This window comes from Apteryx rowi, unplaced genomic scaffold (genome assembly GCF_003343035.1).
Source record: "Apteryx rowi isolate R43461 unplaced genomic scaffold, aptRow1 scaffold_108, whole genome shotgun sequence".
In the NCBI taxonomy this organism is placed as follows: domain Eukaryota; kingdom Metazoa; phylum Chordata; class Aves; order Apterygiformes; family Apterygidae; genus Apteryx; species Apteryx rowi.
Genome location: NW_020447286.1, coordinates 553,067 through 574,309, shown reverse-complemented (window position 1 = coordinate 574,309; position 21,243 = coordinate 553,067). Strand labels below are relative to the sequence as shown.

The 21,243-nt window shown below is 38.8% G+C and overlaps 1 protein-coding gene across 6 annotated transcripts in view; it reads right to left on the bottom strand.

Annotated features, from left to right (window-relative positions):
- The window catches only part of SEMA3D (semaphorin 3D), a 155,034-nt gene that overhangs the window by 51,391 nt on the left and 82,400 nt on the right, over nucleotides 1-21,243 (bottom strand). For all 6 annotated transcript variants that reach the window (XM_026071370.1, XM_026071341.1, XM_026071352.1 and 3 more), the window contains 5 exons: nucleotides 20,992-21,054; nucleotides 19,316-19,435; nucleotides 15,243-15,336; nucleotides 11,781-11,909; nucleotides 5,616-5,758 (listed from right to left, as the gene is read on the bottom strand). In XM_026071370.1, coding sequence (XP_025927155.1) covers nucleotides 5,616-5,758; nucleotides 11,781-11,909; nucleotides 15,243-15,336; nucleotides 19,316-19,435; nucleotides 20,992-21,054 — 549 coding nt within the window. The remainder of the gene's footprint in view (nucleotides 1-5,615; nucleotides 5,759-11,780; nucleotides 11,910-15,242; nucleotides 15,337-19,315; nucleotides 19,436-20,991; nucleotides 21,055-21,243) is intronic.

Sequence of the window (21,243 nt, the reverse complement as noted above, 5' to 3'; positions counted from 1 at the left end):
GAGATGCATAGGATCTCTACTGCAATTAATTTTGCAAGCTCTTCACTTCCACATCAGTTGGGTAAAGATAGTGTGCTCTGAAAAGGGTCTCCCTAGCAACTAGAAAGTTTTCCAGACTTTGTTTCAGATATTTTGCAGCTGCATTTCTATAATCCAGTTTTTAAAGCTATATCTTGACACTGCAATTTCTTTTTCATTTCCCCTGAGGCTCAGTAAAATTCAGTCACACCTCTTCACCTCTTATACATAAGCATAACTTACATATTTTTGCTTCATTGGAAAATCATGAAATTTCACAAAAAACTGCTGATTACATTGTTGAAACACACCCATCAGGGACAAAAAAATATACAGAACTTCCTATACTCATGCCTGTATCTTTGCCAATAAGGAAAGCTGGAGCAAAAGACCTGACAAAGTCTGGTCTTATAACTCATAATTCATTACAGTTAGAAACAAATACAGTGTGGAACTGGGCTTTCTCCAAAGCATCAGCCCTTAAAATGACATCATCTTGATGAGCATCTGCTTTTTTACATCATTTGAAAACTTTCAAATGGCACATAACATTAAAATGTAAAACTCAGAAATCCAAGAGGAGCTGACTGCTAAAGGACAAACTGCTGCAAAGATGCATAACTGGCGAACAAGGGGCAAAGTTTTTTTATTTTTATTTTTTCTCCTGGGGATGACATTTTCTAAGTGTTCTTAATCATGATCACTGAGAAACCAAAAAAATATATATATTACCCATGCTTAGCATTGTGGCTAGGCAACATTATGGTGTCAAAGAAAGTATGTAAGCATGTAATAGGCAGTAAGTTTGGTCTCCCAGCTTGTCTGGAATGAGTTGCCTCCAGAACTGGAAGCAGGATAGCTGCACTCACATGGCACTGAGCCCAGGCTAATTAGCCCTGCTGAGAACATGTTAACATGGCTATTTTGCTTCCGGGACCCAAGCTAATATTGCTGAATGGTATAGCATTACGCTATAAAGGCACTCAGACATTTTTGGAGGTAGCTCAATTATCTATACACGGTGATGCATTACACAATATAGAAATAGAAAGAATGTTAATGATCCGGTTATCCCAACTCACACTAAAGAGATGGCTAGACTATTTCCCAGACAAGAAAAATACCTCCTAACTTGTACACCCAACCAGCCCAACGCCGGAGACCGCTGGAGTCCCTGTGCTTGGACTAGCAGGAGGAAAGCTCCCTCCTGGCACTCCAGGAGTACAAATTGCCTTAAAGCATCAGACGGGACCCAAGGTCACGGCCTCGAACTCTTCTTGTGTTCATGGCTTTGGAAATAAATTACATTACCCCAAGGTGGAATGCAGGGTGTGTCCTATGCTCTTGACTCAGGAGCTCTTACAATGATTACATTCCACTGTGCTTAGAAAGTACCCTTTAACCAAGAGGGCTGTGCCTAATTGCTATATTCCTGTCCCCAGGTACAGATTGGTATATGTTAGGGTAGAATGACATACAAAGAGCTCAATTGTTCCCACCAGAACAAAGAAAGCTTCTGGACACTGAACGCTTTGGGAAATACAGAAACACATCGGGCTGAAGTCTGATTTCTTGGCAGTTGAAGTCTCTTGGAAATCAGTCTCTAAGCCCACATGCAGTAATTTTTGCAATACATCACCAAAACCATTAAAGTGAAGCTTGTAATACAAGAAATAGACATTGCTGTAATAATAAACAGGATTTTCATACTGTAGCAGAGAGACTACTGCTTCTGGCTAATTTACATTCCATTCCAACAGAATGAGGTTGTAACTGTGAAAAAATGTGATGCTATGCAGAAAATAAACAAACAAAAATCTCAATAGCCCTCCTCCCTCTCCAGAAACTTTATGGGGAGTCTTGTAAGCTAGGATTTTTATTTTTCATTTTATTTGAGTGGGGAGAATAGGAGGAAAATCTAGGTCTTTTTGAAGGTTATATTTGTGCATATGTGAGGTGTGCTTAAATACAATGACAATTCTATCATCACTTTATAGTAAATATGCATACAAAAGTGTAGCTGACTTCTTGTTATTTGACTGCAAAGGGCACAGTGCATGGACATTGTGTTTTGTTTTCAAAATCTGGCTCCATGTGTAATGACTGGGTCAGGTCTTTAGCAGATGCAAACTGGTGCAGTAGCGAAGACTTGAAGACAGTCCAGCTATAACAGCTTATGTCTGTGTTTCCAGAAATAGAAATATATGGGTCCATGCTCTTAAGAAGTAAATGTCTGTGTGATGCATGCAATATAAGTGAGCATATTTATGTGTGTTTTTAAAAAAGGATAAAGATTTCTTGATGAATCTTTGAGAGTCATTCTCTCTTTTCACTTATGACCTTACTTGAAAAGAAAGCAAATAACCCAACGTATTACACTTTATATGAGTACAAACATATCATAAGACGTATCAGGTATTGAAGATAGGCTGATGATACTTTTTCCCCCTCCCTCAAACCAAAAATAGGAAGTGCCATTTGCCATGATAAATGACACAACTGGGTCTGAAAGTGACTGTTGAAAGCACTTCCTCCCAACTCATAACAATATCCCCTAGTGACATACAGAATGCAGATGACGTAAATCTAAATTAGTGCTATTCAGTGCTGCAGTGGCTGCGTTATTACAGAACATGCTCCTAGACGGTAAGCATAAGGATGGGCCGATGAACGGGACAAGTGACAGCTGTTGGACTCTTGGCAAAGAACTGCCAGGGAGCATAGTGTAATCTTCTGGGTCTGAAAGTAGGTGGGAAAAGGAAATGCTTTCCAGAGAAGACTTTCCTTATGGGGGGTGACCAGTGAGAGAGCATATTGTTCAGCCAGCAAAAATTAGCCAAAGAATAGGCTGCATTGACTAACCTCCTTACTAAAAACAAAGCCTATTCTAATTTCAGCATGCGTCTCTGACATTAGTGTACAGGAGCCTTGAGGCACCTTGAGGTAGAGAGTAATTAAGCTCTAGTGGAAAGAAATTGAGTTTACACCAAGCAAATGATTTCAAAAGTTGCTGGTCTCCTTCCGTAAATTGTTATTCTATGCTTGCTATGGAAAGAAGGCAAAGGCTTATCTTTATGCAGTACAGACCACATTAACTAGAGAGCACGAGTAAAAACTGTTATGTTATCCATTGTTGTAACCATAGACATCAATTCCATATCAGAGAATTAAGTATAGTAGATATATCACAGCAGACCACAAATCCAGAGGACCTTAGTGGGTTAGTCTAAACAGTGGATTGTGTTTACATATCATTAATTTATATTGAATAACCATAATAATTTTATTTATATTGAGTCTTGGGGATAATCTAGACAAATGTACAAAAAAAAAAAAAAAAGCAGGGGTCTGAATTTTCAATAGAAGTCTGCATCCTTCAGGAAGTTCTCAATAAATAAAAAAGACAGTGTAAAACTAGCACTAATTATAATCACCTTACCTATCAGTTTCCATTGTTCTGTTTAAGAAAAAGAGTTCTTGGATGCTGAACTCTTTTGGGAGTTCCCTCCTTTCCATTTGAGGGTGATGGATACTCTTGAACATCTGGCCCTATGTGTATTTGTGCGCCCATGCACAAAAACACACACACACAAATGCACATTAAAGCAAGTGTGCATATGTGTGTTTTGCTACACAGAGTAATACATTCCTGGTGTTACAGATTTTTATGCATGAGTGTAATAAAACAGGTTCAGCTATTTTCAGGGTTTTTGTGTTCTTCATCTGAACATTAAAAAATAAAATTCAAGACTTTTTTTTGCCCTTAATATGATTACTCTACAGATTCAGTCTCATCTGAGGTACAATTATGCCTGGTCATTAGGATTACCTTACAATACGTCTGCTTTTGTTATGACATCTTATCTGTTTTTTTTTTTCTAGGTAAAGGATGCTGGGGTTCTCTTGCTAATATATCTTAGTTTAATGTAATCTCTCATGTGCCTTGGCTTGAAAATGTTGTCTACCAAATTTTCCTAATGCATTAAGTGCTTTCTCATAATCAGCAAATGCCATGTCACAGCAAATCATATATGTTTGCATTTCCAGGCTGCCATTAATCATACCTCTGAGAAATACCCAACTAAAGATTATCCATTCTTTTGTCTGGCTAAAAACCTCCCCGAGAACTGATTTATGAATGAGGTCTTTTTTTTTTGTTTTCTTAACATTTAGGTCAAGGACCGAAGTGTGAAATGTCTGTGGTCACTGAAATCTCAATTATTAGGGGTTCCTTGGATTGCAGAAGACTCATAGATTTACATATCCATACACACGTGTCTGGTGTTTGTTTTTATCAGTGAGTGTCCATTTTATTTCTGGTTATTTTTTTCCTAGACACATCTTATGGCAAATCACCAACTTTTTTGTTTATTTTTTTTATTTTCAGTCTTTTTCTTAAGAAGATAATGCTCACTGTCAGCAGAGTAATGTTGCTCAGAAAATACAAGTTAATGAAGACCTCTGAATGAAACATCACAGAAATGCGTTACCTAATTGTGTGATTACTATGATGGAGTTACTGATATCTGGATCATCTCAGGAGATAAACATTTGCTCAAAGCTTATATTTTGTTAAATATGAACTTTAAACTTTAAAGCCCCATTTTCCTGACTTTTGGCAATGAATCCTGGGTACCTGGGTTGACTGAAGGCTGAAGGACAGGACAGGAGCACCCACACTGACCCACTCCTCCAGCACTATGGGTTATAGGGGTGGAGAGAGAAGAAGTCTGCCAAAGAAGTCGACAGACCCTTCTGCTGCAGCTGGAGGAAGATATTAGCAACAGCAGCAGGCTGCTAAATAGCTGACTCTTTACTGGTCACCATTGTCATATAACAGTAATTGGTTTATCTGTGCATTACCATTTTAAGAGGCCTTGGCAGAAATGCTTCTTCAATGAGTGCAGCTCATGAAAATCCAGGTCCAGGTTAAGCGTACCATACGGGCAGATATCTTTCATAAGGAGCAATACCAAACATAATGAAAGAGAGGTGGAAAGGGGTAATCTTCTACAGCAGGTCGGGCACTAATAGAATTAAACCTTTAATGCTGGATCAGAACTGGTTCCTGGCTCCTGCTGATCAGCTGTTCAAGGACTGCACTTTACCTCAGGGGAGGACACCTCCAGGAAGGCGTGGATGTAGCTTGGAAAAAAACATAACTTTTTAACTCCCTCCCACCTCAACCAATAATCAGATGTGCTCAGAAACAAATGAATGATCCCAGCTCTCAGCAGTGCCCAGAGATGATGTACTGATGTATGCTGAATACACATACCAACAAATGAATCCTCACTGAAAGCTAATGAAACAAAAACTGGCACTATTGCATACCTGAAGGTCAACATATTATTATTTAGATGCAAGGTTATCACTTATATTAGCTTTTTCTAAAAGTGGTACACACATTCAATATCAAGTCTATTTTTCAGTGAAGTAAATTTCAGACAGCTTTAGTTATCAATGCTCTGAAAAATTACTTGGATGGCCTGTTGGGTATCATTATTTCTTTCTGATTTAGAGGGGAAAAAAAAGATTTCTCACAGAAGCACATCAAGTTTTTCTATTATAAATAATATAAAAGAGAGAGTCCTCACCTTGCAAACCCTCCCAACTCGGGAAAGGATTGTCTTGTCAGATGTCCCACTATCTTGTGATATTTCTCGGAAAAAGAAGTAGATTTTGTCATCATCTGGATTATAGGTGTCCGGGATGGGAAAAGTTCCGATGAATTTTGCTCCTGGAAGTTCCCAAAATATGTTTTAAAAGTAAGAAGAAAAGTCCTAATACATGATACTATATTTCTGCTTCTATAGCTGCTTTCACATCACATCCTCCAGTGAAATTAAAAAAAAAAAAAAAAAACACATTATATAGACATGTAGTAGCAAATCCGTTATTAACTCTGAGTGAAAAACACCATGGATTCTGAAGTATTTACTCTTAGCATGATGTTTTTGTGTATATACCTTACTTTCATTTGCACAAATATGCAGCATTGACTATCATTCTGTGTGTGTTTCAGTACAAAATATTGCCTACAAAAATCTGTCTCACTTCTCTTGCCACCATTATCAGGCTTAAGTTTTCCAAAATCACATGGTAGAATTTAAATTTATTTAATCACACATTACAACAGCTATGAGTACAAAAATACACTACTGCTTAGTAGAGAGAGTTTACAAATGAATGAAATAATCTTTATTGGTCCATCGGATTATAAATATATATAAATATAAATGACAGCTTTCCCAAGCTAACAGTTTCCTAGATATCTGTGCTGTAATAAGCTTACTGACTGTATCTACAAAATGCAATACATCATCATGCTGAGACCCCCGACTTAGCATACCAAAGTCCACAACTGACCTATATGTCTTAATGGCGTGGTGCCGTGCTATGCAGAGACATTAACCCGCATCGCCAAAACAGGTTAGCTATCTCAGCATAATGGTCTGTTTGGGCTATTTAAATCTGCTTTTTTCAAGGAATGCCATGGCATACCTTGCCTTGACATGGTGAGCACTTACACTACTTCTGGTGTCTCTCAAAGGAAGCTTGGATATTTTTACCTGTATCATATAGGGATGCTAACTGGGTCAAAAATTTGATACATATCCTTCATTGGATACACATATTTCTTATTCAGCTCTCCTGCTCCTAATCTGCAGTCCTGCTCTACTTGCTCACCACGTTTCTCATGTGCAATAAAAACAGAAATCAAATTCCAGGGGTGAGGCACTGCAGCACAGCAGGCAACACCACCGTTGCACAAGTGAACCAGGTATTTGGGGAAGTGATTTTCGAGACATTCCCTGATGTGCTACAACAGATGAGCTCTTCTGAGAACCCTTGGATCAATAGTGTTTTTCTTTAAACAGAAGAGAGCTACTGGGTCGGCAAATACAGTGCGAAGAGACCCTTGACTCTGAAATACATTCCTTTGGGAATAAAATACAGTCTTTGTTCCTCATAACATGGCAGACCGTAGGAGCAAGCTGTAAGGAGGATGATGTAAGATGTTGGAGTAAACAGTGCACACTGGTGGTTTGTGGGGAATACTATTATCTGCTTTTAATATACATATTCATGTTGCTGTATATTAACCTTGAGAAATCTACAGTATGCAAAGAAGGTCCTTGATTCATAATTTCAGTCTAAGACAAGAGACAAAATGGGATGGTTTAAGTGCTGAATATGCACCTTAATGCCAGAAAAGGGTAATTTATGGGTCAAAATAGCCACAGTGTTACTTCCATTTGGAACCTTTCTGACCCTACAGAATGGCGTCAGCAGGAAAATGAAATGGTGAAGGCTTCAAGCCCTATAAATTTAAGTTATGATTTTGAAATGAGCCTAAAGAAAATATTCAATTATTCCTGAGGCCCTTTCAGTCTACTTTGAAGATTAGATCTCTAAGCGTGAATAAATACATTAACGTGCATCCAATATGGTTTCTAAAACATGTGGTTAGTTAAATAACTATTTAATAGGAAAACCTGTGAAATACTTCTATAACAGTCTTATGAATTTCATATAGATTTTTTTAAAATCCACATCCACAGAACTAAACTCTGAATATTGATTTTTTTTTTTTACTTAAATTTCATTGCTTTACTTGGCAAGCTAAGTACAAAAACAAATGTCTCAATATCAGTTCCTGGAACAGATTTAGAAGAATCTCTAACAAATTAAAGGAACACAAATATTTAAGGATTTTAAATCACAATGGAAAACACTGACATTGAAAGTTAAATCCAAACAAAAATACACTTTAAAAGATATGAAGACAAGGAGATTGAAAGCAATTTAATAAAAGAGATCATGATCTGAAAAGCACATTATGTTCTGCAAGTGAGATCTATGTCTCATCTTTTGTAATCTGTCCATACTTTATAAAAAAAAGTAAATTAAAATCAATCACGAATTAGGTTTTTTGATTCTTTGCATGGGAAACAAACTGTATGATGATCATTTTAAGCCACTGTTTGTTTTCTCATACACACATTGTTTCCCCTTTCAAAAGTCTGACTTATTTCAACAGAAACTTTTTCCTTCATAGTAATATCATGGTTAGATAGTAAGTAAGCAAGCAGGGGATTAAAGGCATCATAAATTCTGAGAATAGCAGGTACGGTAAATTCAGTCATTACCCATTTTTTTTAAACATGCTCCTGTGGCCTAGCAGGAATAGTGGTTACACCTAGTCCTTCACTACGATCTTCACTGAGATGGTGATACATTTTCACGTTTGCTGCTACAACACCCTTGTAGGACTATTTGCAGGTTAATGGCACATGCCTTAAGAAGGCCTACACAGAAGTAACATTCATCAGGCCCAGAAAGAGAAGACAACACACGAACAGCAAATCTCAGAAAATACAGAAATGACAAAGACTCCCAACCTGTTGGAGTCTTTCTGCAGCAGCTCTTTGTAGCTGAGCTTCCAGAAATACGGGACATGAGGATACAAGGGATAGCACTCACTTTGGTTAACTTTAACCACCTGGAAGTCAAGCTCTAATCTACACTCATCTAGGTCCTCCCTCTCTCAGGGAAGGACATAGTGGAGAAGAAGAAAGTGGCAGTGAATAATCCTATTTTAGGACAGATTACTGCAATAGGTGTGGTGAGTCATGCTCTGGCAGTGCAAATTATATAAAGAGACAACTGAAATGACCGAGCTCAGACAGGATGCTAACTTTTGCCTTTTAAAGCTAAGCGAACTGAAACCCATTCAGAGAGTGCAGGCTATAAAGACCGATCATTGCCTGCAAGTATCCATCCCTGGCAAAGAAGACTAAACTGCAACCAAAAAAAACCCGAACAAGGTTAATTCTATTCGTGGAAACACTCCCTCTAATGATGACTTTAGCTTCCTATAAAAGAGGGAGGAATGTGCAGCTGTTTAGAGCATGCTTGTGTGCATGGCTTGGGTAACCCACCAAGGGATGCATCCCTCTGCTTGGCCGAGGCGAGCCGGGCTCAGTTGCGGTCGGCGGATCGCCTTCCGGACCGAGGCGGACGTCCCCAAGAGCCTTTGTCCCCTGCCCTGGCACTCCGGTCAGGTGCTGTGTTAGTGCCTTGTTCTTCAGTCTGTGGGAGAAGTGACTTGTGAGCAGAGGCGGCATCGCCTCTGTCTTCAGTGTCACTGTGTGCAGGCGTATGAGCCTGGGTGAGTCATGGGAAAGATTAGCTGCCTTCCTCCCTTCTCTTTTGTAGAGCTGCTATTCAGTCATTGAGATTAAGACATGTCTTAATTAGTCAATACAGAGGTGCCCTGCAATGAACTAGAAGGTATCCTACGCATTTTTCCTTTATGCTTTGTCTTTTCCTCCCTTCCTCCAGGAAAGAACAATCCTGTTTCCAGAAAGGGAATAAGACAAAACTTAAAATGTTAAGATGTGTTAAAGCAAAAGCTCCTCGGCTTTATGAAAAAAAAAATATATATTTATACATTTTATGGTTATCCTAAGTAAAACACAAGTCACGCCTGGAAATAATTTATTTCTAATTGTACAATTACTTAAGTATGTACAACCATTCCTGGAGGTCTAACACATGCTTGGTAAATGGATGGTAGATTTAGGGGACAGGAGGGTTAGATGACAGAGGGGTTTTAAACCTGAAATCAAGTAAATATTTTTTTTACACCAAAATCTGCTGAAAGCACAAAGTGTATGCAATTGATAATGTTACATAATAAACTAATAATGCATTGGCTAACCTATTCCTTATTGCAGATATGGTCCCATCATTTAGAGTTGCACTCAAAATATTTCCAGCTCTAAAAGGACCATTTGAAAATATTAGAAGCACCTAGTTTATACCTATGCCTTTTAGTATAACACTTCATGGATTATGTATGTGAAATTTTAGACAGAGTGTGGCTGTAGGATTTTATATAGATGGAAAGAGGGTAAACCTGAAGAATATATGGAGTCTTCAGTGTTTACATAATGTGGGGTAGTTTTCACACCACAGTCTAACACACTAAAGCTGCTTTTCAAACCCAGACATGTTAATATATTATTCTCTTTGGGAAACTTTCACAAATACAGACATTTTAAGTAAAAACAGAATAAAAAAATGAAATGATTGAAAAGAAAGAAAAAAGGCAGACCCCCTTCCCCCCCAACCCTCAAAACTAAAACACATAAACAGTCCTCAGTCCCTTAGTTTATCCTGTGTTCTTGTAATATTCCCTTGTCTCAAACTGCTCATGAGGAAACATTCATAGCATAAAGAAATGCTTGGAACAGTGGGTATTTAAGCTATAAGTTCTTTTGGGCTGGGAACTGAGGCTTCTTTCATACCTCTGAAATGCACATCGAGGTGGATCTATACTAATGATAACACCAGATGCTCCTTGGTTCCAAACTGCAGTAAATCCTTCTTTTTAGGATATTACAGTATCCCTTAGGAAAGCAGCTACCCCAAAACATCTTTCCATCTTGAACACCAGTGAACAGCCAATGATAAAAATGGTTGTTTAGTTGTATGGGTAGAGAGCTGCCTGTTGGAAGGACCCATTCTGGTCTATATTGCATTCAGCTCGCTTCTGGTCTATATTGCATAAAGGGCTTTTTGCGATGTGTAGTAGTGGGAGGCAGAAGACGGGAGAGAAGGGACAGGTTTTGAGGCATTCATCTGAGGAACATCAGAGGTGAAAGTGGGGTACGTTATCAGAGTCAGAAGAACCTTTTGTTCAGATCAGAAGGACCTTTGTTCAGAAGGACTGCTCTTATTGGGAAAGGGGAAATGACTTTAAGTGTTTTTTTTTCCTTTCCTCTCCACCCACTAGGAGAAATCCTGAGCTTATGGAGTCACATCTAGTCAGAAATGTAGGGAAACAGCTTAGCGAGGAGAGAAAGAGTAGGAAAAAAAAATCCTCTTGTTGAAGTCTCAAAGAGTTAAGAGATGAAATTATCCCTTTCAGAAGTTGACTGCTGGGAAGACAACTTACCCCTGTGGTCAGCAGGCCCTGCCTTTACAATATGCCCATAATAGTCACACAGGCATCCTGAATCAGGGCCAGTGTTGCCACATCTTTAAAGACAGTTGATGGCTAAAAGGGGGATGCTTTAATTGAGCAGGGTTAGCCTGTGAGTGAAGTTTTCCGTGTTACTCTGTGTGTGGTTTGTGACTGCCTGGGTGTAAATGCAGCCAGTTTTTTAGAGGGTTTACTAGCTCAGAATGTTTTTAACAGGCAAGGAAAAGGCGTGTTTGCTTGGGAAGCTATTTCAGGGTGCCCTTAGTGGTTTTAAAATGATCCTCAGAGCAACAAAGGGTGTTTTCCCCCCTTCTAAAAAGGGGGGGAAAAAAAAAAAAAAGACCTCCTACCTAAAAACATGGAACTTCTAGTCTGTCATTTCGACAAGCTGTAGGGAACATTTTTTAACAAGTGATCGGAAAAAATGGTTTTAAAAAAATATTCCAACAACACTGGAAATAGAAGCATTTAAATCATGATATTATCCCAATTACCAGACTATATACAGATGTATAGATCAAAGATGGAAAGAACTATTAGGTCTTATTCTCCTACTCCTTCCTTAATTAGCATTTTCACCTCTGCAATGTTTCTCAAGAGCTTTTTTTCCCACTGAACTTTTTAGAAAGAAGCCTACATAATCCAAGGTTACCACAATACAATATCTATATTTATAGTTACTGGACATATATTTATATAAGAAAGGGGCTATTAACTTCAGAGAGACAAGTACAATGAAAATGACAACAGCATATGCTTGGGATCTTACCAGTAAGCCAGTAATGTTCAGAAATGTCAGTTCTGATGTAATGGTGATCGTGAGAAGGGCCCAGAGAACGTGTTAGAGCAGTGTCTTTGCCAAGGAAATCAGAAGCTGTTCCAGCATAAAGATACTCATCTGTAAATGAAAAATAAATAGTTTTTCTACAGCTATAGGGTAAACAAAATTAAAACAATTTATGTTTTGTTTTGTGAATAACACCTATATCTAATTTGCCTATGGACTAGTTTAATGCTTTAAAGTGTTATTGTCTTGTATTTTAATGACTTGGGGTTCTATGAGGTTACTTACATTTAAATAGAGGTGCTATTTGTAATTATATGCCTAAGTAATGAAGGAAACCAAGTCTAATTTCTGAATGCTTTAGGCACTCAGGAAGGTAGATAAATCCCCATAGGCTTTGATGAGTGCTGGAATTGCAAGGACATAAAGGTATATCTGAACTGAGCAACCTTCCCCATGATTACTGATCATGAAACTTGGGGGACTGTGGCAAGGACATGGCCATCTACCGATTGAAACTAGCCCTGTTGTCCTAGCCTTACAGCGCTGTTGCTGGCTTCGCTGCTCCTGGACCCAAGCCGGCTGAGCATGATGGACGCTTCACTGTGGGAAATGAGTGGCTTAGCCCATTACCTATTTAGGAATCTCTGTCCAACACTTTATTCACAAAGAGGAATTTAGGCACTACGGGAATTCTTCTCAAGTCTGTAATGTGTTAGTAGTAGGAATATGGCTACCGACCCAAATCATGATCATTGCAGCATAGTGAGCGATTCCACTAAAACCAATGAGACATCTCGCTTGACTAGGGCAGCCAGAATTTGTCTCACAAGAAAACTATATTTGTAATATAGTACAGTGTGCTTGCTACAATTGCAGTTACTATTTATTCTTCTGCTAGCTTTGTGAGCAAGGTAAAACTCCACAACTTTAAGCATTGCACAGTGTTTCCTCTTTTCCTTTGTATCTCATTACTTTTGTAAAAAGAAGCAAAAAAATAAATGAATAAAAAAATCACTGTGAATGCTTTTTACTGCATAGTGCATTTTACAAGAAGTCTATTTACTGCAAAACAAGATCGGTTGTTGGTTTTTTTTTGATGGAGGAGTTTTGTTTTTGCTTAATGACTTACAATGTTAAATCCCTGGAATTTGTAAAAAGAAAGAAGACAATTGTCATGTTCATAAACCATAATCACATACAAACCAACATGATATATCAAAATCCCCTTTCCCTCCCTTCCCCAGGTTGTGTTGCTACCCTGTATGGAAACATTTCACAAGATCTGTTAGAGAGGTCTTTTGTTGAGAGTGAATGCAGAATAATACCATTCAATAAAGATGTTGTGTGTTTTCATTTGCATTTGTTAAAAAATAAGACCAGAGGGGAGGAAAAAAAACAAAAAACAAACAAAAAAAACAAGCCCAAAGCATTATATGTGTCCAGAAAAAGACCTACCAGTTTTCCTTTCACCTCATTATGCTATTACTTATGCATTATTTCCATGACAATATTGAAAAGCACATCTTTCAGACAGCACGTCGCCTTTGTGAAGAAACAATAGCGCATTCTGAAAGGTATTTGTCATAATGAGGAATGGGCAGGATAATTGGTGTTTGCTAACTGACAGGCACTCAGTGATTGATAAATCTGAATAGCTAAAAGAAATTGTCCATCTTTGCTTAGTCTCTGCTGACAGGGAGTTTTCAGCACTTCTCTCTGCTTTTGGTATCACTCATTCCAAGTTCCAGTTATTTCCAGAACGGTTTTGGTGAGCAGTACTTTGTAATAAAGATGGATGATGAGCAGGTGACTTGATTTTACAGTCAAAAAGACTAGCTTTTCACATAGCATATAATTTATCTGTGGAATTTACTTGGGGCAAAATACTTTGCAGAATTCAGTGAAAGATTAGGCATTTCTACAAAGAACGAAAATTACTCAGGTATATTAGCCTGCATACATGAATGAAAACAAAATGAAATACTATTTAGCTCATATATTTATAAATGATTTCAAAGTGCTTTCTGAAAGACATAAGAAATTTTTAATCACCATTTTGCAGATGGATAAAATGAGGCAGGGAGAAGTAGCCCTGGGAGTCTCTCTGCGGCAGAGGGCAGGAATTGAGCTCCCCTGAGCCCCAGTGCAGTATCTGATCCATGAGCTATACTGCTTTTCTAGTATTTTGGGGAATAAAATGATCATCAAAAGATGGGCCAAGACACATTCTCTGGTCAGGCCTGTAACTCTTTACAATGCTCCTTGCACATTATTTTGAAGCACTCGACACCAGGCACAGTCAGAGAAAGGATATTGGAATAGCTTGATCATTAATTTTATCTAGCCTGAAAATTCCTATGTACCGAAGTTTATGTTTTACTTAGCTAAAACATGGCAGCTTCTTCATTTCACAAGATTTAACAGAGCAGTCAAAGCACTAGAGTGCTACTGAAATTAGCCAACAGGATAATAAATCATGGAGTTCCATTGCATTAAAAGAAGAATAATTAAAGTTTCTAGAATTCCATTTTATAAATAGACTTCATGGTCATTAAATAGTACTAGGGGTCCCTGAGAAGAATAAGCACTAGCTTTAATCTATTGTTTTTAATAAAGGAAGTCCTGCCCCATCTGTTGGGTCAGAATCACAAATCATCTATCCTATTATCTGAGAATAAAGACTGAACATTAGTCATATTCTTTTTATAACGCAGACTGACCGATACTTCAAAGCATTGTCATCACCACTCTTTGGCTGTAAATGGAAACGTCATGGTGCTTCACTCTTATCTTGTATTCATACACTTGATGGACAAGTTAAATGAAAATTGTCCAAAGCTATGAACCAAACCATGACAAAAGTAGCTCTTACAGTGGTTTGAGATCTGGAGGTCAAGCTGACATTCCATGGCACCGAGTGTCAGACCACACAGTGCTGCAAGACACGCAGGAGGCCGATTGCACTATCTTGTTCTGAGACTTAGAGCCTCAGAAGTGGCTACTCAAGTAAATAGAAACCTCAAAAATGTATTTATGGAAATAGTGGATGTCAGCAGACTTCAAAGGGCAGAACATATTGATAATTGCAGAAAGAGGCCCAGAAGCATTTGAAATATTGTCCGTCCACGGTTCTGTGTGTGTGTGTGTGTGTGTGTGTGTGTGTGTAGTCTTCTTAAAGGAGAAATAACTGGGTAAGAATGAAACCGCCTCCAAGCTAAACTGGCAGCGTTTTCACATCCACTCAAATGTCTCTGTTTGTGTTGCTGCATTTCCAGCTCTTTGGTGTCTGAAGGCTCCCCTAGCTCAGACAGCAAAAACAGCATCTGAAACATTGCTCACGCCAGAGGAGCTCTGCCAATGACATCTGCTGAGCTACTGTCTCTGGTGCCTCTCTATGAAGCCATTGCACGTGAGAGAGCAGTGCCTGGCTCAGATGGGTCTTACCTGCCATCACGGAAGCAAACGGCTGCTGAGGATCGAAAGGACATTTCAACCTGCCAGACTCCAAGCTCTGAGCATCCAGCCTGAATATTGTTTCCTGAGAATAAACACATATTCATTACCCCAGTGTGGCTGCAGAGAAAAACTCACTTGGACAAACTGTCCTGCTAACATATGAAGTGAAGGTGTTTTAGATCACGCAGCTGTCATCTCAAAATTGATGTTTACAGTTTGTGTCTCTGTTTTATATCTGGGTGTTTTCAGTCTTTGCTTTAATGTATCCTGCTCATTCTATAGAAAAAAGTAAATCTTAGAAACATAAAATTATTTTCAGAAAAAAAAATGCATTGTTCATTTCTATTCAAATTAAAAGCTGGATTGTACTTAAAAGGCACTGGCTTCTATTTGGGAAAGTGCTGATAGACTATGTTGCAACAGGAGACCCAGAAGGGATTCTGGCTGGCTCCTAAATTTCTCTAGGGACTGCTGAATAATGTTCACCGCAGACACAGTTCAGCCCCTTTTAAATGAGAGTAGCATATGATATCTCTTGTTATTTTTAACAAGGCTAGTGATATAAGAGATATCAGAATAGATCCTTGGTTGTAGTTCCCAAACACATTGTGATTAATTCTTGGGTCACAGAACAAGGGCATAGAGGAAGATAAAGAAAATAAATCATTTAAAAATGATTCCTGGTGTTTTAAAGGGGGGATCTTATATTTTTAATTCAATCATTTTTAAGCATTGATTTGAAGTATTATTACAGTTTTGAATTGCCAAAATGGCACTTTTACTTCTTCCTTTCATTAGTTTCTTAATTGCATACTTAAACCTGAAACCCTTCGTGAGTCCTACTGAAGGCAAATTAATTCAGAAAAGTAAAATGAGGTCTTTGCAGGTATGGAGGCTTTCAGAATTTTGTTGTTAGGGAAAGGAGATTGCCAAAAGAAGTGTTGTTAATGTACCATACCTCTACAGTGATATTTAAAATCCTACTGGTGTTCAGAAATCAAATCATTGTGGGCTTAACATCTGTTGTAGAGGCACACATCTTGAAAAATAAACCTCTATCTGATTTAACCCAATACTTCAAAAACGACACAGTGACTTTAAATATTTATTTCTATACCTCCACCTTGTAGGAGGACTGAAGAGTACAAATGATAGCTAGGTATACCTAAACATGGCCACATAGGACCAAACTTCACAGCACACTAATTCAATTCACCATCAGTATACATCCGATTACAAATGATTAAACCTTTTTATTTCATTCAGATGTCTTCTAAACTCTCCAGGCTCAGAAGACAAAAGCCCAGGATATTGAATAATTAAACTCCTTGAAAGAAAAAAAAAAATCAATTCCAATCTATGAACATAAATTCCATTTCTACCATCTTTCAGGGCATGAAGCAGAATTTAATCATCAAACAACAACTCTTGTTACCATCCCAAACCTTTGGGATATCAGGTAAACCAAATTGTCATGCTACTGAAGTGGCTAAGAGCACATTACAAAGTACAAAACTAAATTAGTACAAAACTAAATTAAAAACTAAACATTTTTTTGCTGACAGTAATATGTTACTATCCCATTCTCATTTCTCTGAAAAAGTGTAAGCCTGAGCTGCTCAGAGGAGCCTTGTAGTACCAAACATAAATAGACCGTCTCCAAGTTAAGCAGCATTCAAGTGACCGATAAATTTACAGATCAACATTAAACATTTCAAATTTCACCCAGACAAACTAATGGATGCTAGCAGGCATTCCACAGAAGTTGACTTCCTGCTTTCACTCTGGACAAAGCTTTTAAAGAAGAGTATATCCCTCGGAGAACTGTGGCTAACGGCACTGGCTGGGCCAAGCCTCTTCCTTGCCAGCCAAGAGAAGTTTTGGCAGTGACTTCAGGAATAGCAAGACCAGGGTTTTAATCCCCTCTAATTGCGTGATCCCACAGGGGATTTGTACTGCTGCAAAAACAGTGTTTTGAGTCACCTGATCCGTACCGACTCGTCTGGTTTCACAGCGCTGGCACCGGGCAGCAGACCGGCGGGCAGAGCCACCAGCCGGCCTCGGCGGTCACCAGGGCACTGCCTGCTTTCACAGTCTCAGTGAGGCTATCTCAGGCCCTGGCTCTCCCAAGCATCCCTCAGCTTCCTGGAGAGGCTGTTAATTACCAAACATCCATTCTTGTAACCAGAGATTTAAAAAAAAAAAAAAGATGAACAGAATGGATCTGGAAAAAGTGCTTTGAATTACCACACGGGAACCATGGCTTCGGTTCCCACAACCAGGACACATTTACGGCTTCCTATCAAATTCAAAGCACTGTGTGTGCAAGGAGAGGGGAGCCGGCACCTCCCTGCAAGGTCACTTTGCTCTGTAGAGGCAATGCAGGAACAGTGGCTATAGGGTGTTTGGGACCTAAGAAGGGAAGGGGCAAAGTCCTTCATGCCATTCAAAGCTGTGAATTCAGTAAGAAGATAAAAAGTGCATCATAAGAAGAGGCTTGAGTAGTGATGAACACTGTAAAATTTACCATTGCTGCTGAGCAACCGGTGAATGCCAGACAGGCAGGACTGGGAAGACAGTGAGGTGATTAGGGAATACCATATGGGGATTCGTCTTCTCTTCTCCTCTCACAAGGCGATTGATCAGGTCTGGTCAAGAAATATCCCTTGTCTAGACTGGCTGCCAGACTGAACAATTAGGCCAAATCCATAATTTCATGATGTCTGATGAAAACATCCTTCACAAATGAGGTTGTTAAAGGTGGTATCTCAAAGCTCAGTTGTTTCAATTGGAATATGCAAGGTACTGAAGCAAAGAAGCCTACAAGATGATTTCTTTGCAAGCCCAATTATGCAATGGATACCAAACAATACTGAGGGCATTAATGATTTCCTAGGAAAGGAGCAACACCATGAAGATTTCAGGCAACTTCAGATTTCTGTAACTTAGGCAGCTGCTCTGGCTTGGTCAACCAGCTCACAGATTACGTGGAATGAACAGACGGGGCTGAGCCGGGGCAAGCATTAATAGTTTTTAATATGTTTTAATAGTTTTTTTATTTTTTTGGTTGGGGGGGTTGTTTTTTTTTTTTTCCCCAAGAAGTTTGGCTCTTGATTCTGTATGTCAGAATAATTCTAATGCGTACATATTTCAGGGTATTGCATTTAATAACATATCATTGAACCTCATGTCTTATAGTCCAGAATTTCACTTAGACCCAGGGAGAAGAGAAGGAAGCTCTAATGTTATAGAAAGACTGCACTGCAGGCAAGCAGCCAGACAGGTCACTTCCAGACACTGTCTGAGAAAACAGCCAACGTTACAAATATAGCCAAGGTGTTATACATATAGGAGTTAAAAAGAGACTTGTGTACTAAGTGGCTGATATACATAACACAACAGCAAATTTTTTTCTGCTGTGAGGGTTTGGTTTCAAACATTTACCACTTAGGTCAGAGATTTCTGTGTCTCCAGCAAATGAAGACCAATCAGCTTCTAATTTCAGTTCAGGAATATGCCACTAGTGATGGAGGATGCCAGGACATTCACTTAGCAACAGCGTTGTAAACTATTTGCAAAGGACTGAGATGCTGTCCTTTGACTCAGGCTCTGAAGAATCCATTTACAAACTCTGCGTTACCTTTAGGTAATAGGAAATCATCTTTGAGGAGAGAGGAATATGTATAAAAATAGACTTATGAATCTTGAACTCTGCATGTGTAAGCAGAAAACACGTGGGGAAGTGACTTACTAGAAAGTAAGACATCTGGATTAAATGTGCTCTTCACTTAGTTAATCATGTGAAAGTGTCATTCTGAAGAAGTTTGTGTATTAAGTCTTACCAAGAAAAGTGCTTTGTTCAAGAGCGATATGCACATATCAAATGTGAGCGCACGAGTTCTTGTCTGACCTGTAAAATCCACCATTTACCCTGTTATTTATGTAAGCTGCTGTCAGTTCATTTTTTATACACTCACATGGTATTTTCAAATCTATGATGAATGCTAAACAAGAAGAAGGTTGTTCCTTGACATGTCAGAGCGGTGAGGAAACTAAATTACCTCTTTGTGAGTTCCAAGTTCAATGTATCCACAGAGAGGGTGAAATGCTCCCGTGCCACAGGCATAAACATGGGTTCGGTTGTAGGGCTGAAGAACCCTGATAAAATTGGCACATTCTGTCTATAGTGAAAAGAAAGGAAAGAAATATTAATTTCCATGCTTATTCTTCTGTCACATTGTACATTGTACAAAGTTATAGCCATAGTATCCCTGTACTTAAGTCAAAACTACTGTAACAGCGACTGTTTACTAAATAGTTCAAAGCTGTGATGGCTAAAATCTTGCAGTGGCTCTCCACCAGGCAGTTCATCCATCAGACTTGCAAGCTTATTTTAGTTATAATGCTCACAGTCATGAGCATGATAAGCTGTGTGGTAACAACACGGTTTGGAGGATATCTGTTCACTCGCTCGTAACAAACATCCCCTGCCAACAACTGCTCAGAAGTAGGATAGCCGCAGGATTAGTCTGACTTCCAATTCTCCTGCTTTTGCTCCCAGTTAAGGGTTCTGCGCAAGCTTTAACACCAAAGATTACATGATAGAAATCACTGTGGTGAAGTGAGGGGAGCTGTAACATACTTCCAGAGGGTATTTTTGGGTATGAGCGAGCTCTCTTTGCGCCAACCACATCCTACTGGTCCATCTATTCGGGCATTTCCATGAGTCCCTGGGGATGCTCAGGTCAATCCTGGCTCTAGAATACAAATATTCTCCTTCCCTTTTTGCTTGAGCATAGGAATAGGTCAGTACAAATTCTGCATATAGACCAGTATCACAATTTTCCCAGTGCTCAGGAGAGGTGCAGTTTGGTTCTTGGCTTCTATAAAGACAAGGGTAGTAATAAGTTAGGATAAAAAGTTGAAATCCCTCAGGCAGAGCGCTGAGAGAGTGCTTTGAGCTGGAGTCCACCTTGGTAACAGACAAGCTGGATGGAGAACACAGGATTTGTGGAAAGAAAAGGAAGAAATTAATTTTATTATACAGCAGGAAAATGCTTATATTTAGGGTGGACTCTAGATACATGATGCAATCTGTGCCATGCAAAAGACATGTGAGAGTTTTATTGTATATATGAATGCACCTCATATACACAGAAACTTTTAAAGAAGATTTGTGGTTCCAGGGAAAATCTAATGAGTCTGAGATTTTGTTTTAACATAACGTCAACTGCAGCTGGCTACAAATTAAGTTAATTTGTAATATGCACTGCTACTCTGTTTTGTTAATGATTTATAATGAAGTTACATTCAGGATGTTCCCAAGAAAAAGGAGCACTCTGATGGGAAGGAAAGGACTGTGATAACAACAGTAGAGTCATATGCAGACTCCCGTGGCTTTCAAATCAAACTCATCCAGAGCATCTCCCAGGATGTATTTCAGAGGAAAGTCTTCTCTCAATAGTGTCTATTACATATACTGATTGTTAAGCATTTTTGCTGCTTACCCTATTCAATATTTTTCTTGAAGTATTAACATTTAAAGAAAAGCATGAAGGTGCAATGATTTTTAAATGTGGGGGGGGGCACCCTTTTCGATTAATCTTTTCTCCATTCATTAAGAAAATAAATGCAAAAATAAGAATAGCTTAATAACCCTATTTTGTGCATTTAGAAGCAAATATACAGGTGTAGAACATTATCAGAAACAATAAGTAAAAATATATACTATACTTACATGGGCATCTTTCCCAGCTAGTTTGCACAATTCCACCTTTTCTTTTACTGCAGGCCAGTAGATCTGTAATATAGTTAAAGTTAAAATAATAATAATAATAAACAAAGATTATGAGTATTTTAAGTTTTCCTGATGGCGAGAGATGGGATCCACCTCACGAGGCGGGGCACGCGGGTCTTTGCCAACAGGCTGGCCAGCCTGGTAAGGAGGGCTTTAAACTAGGAAAGATGGGGGAAGGGGAGAGTTATAGTG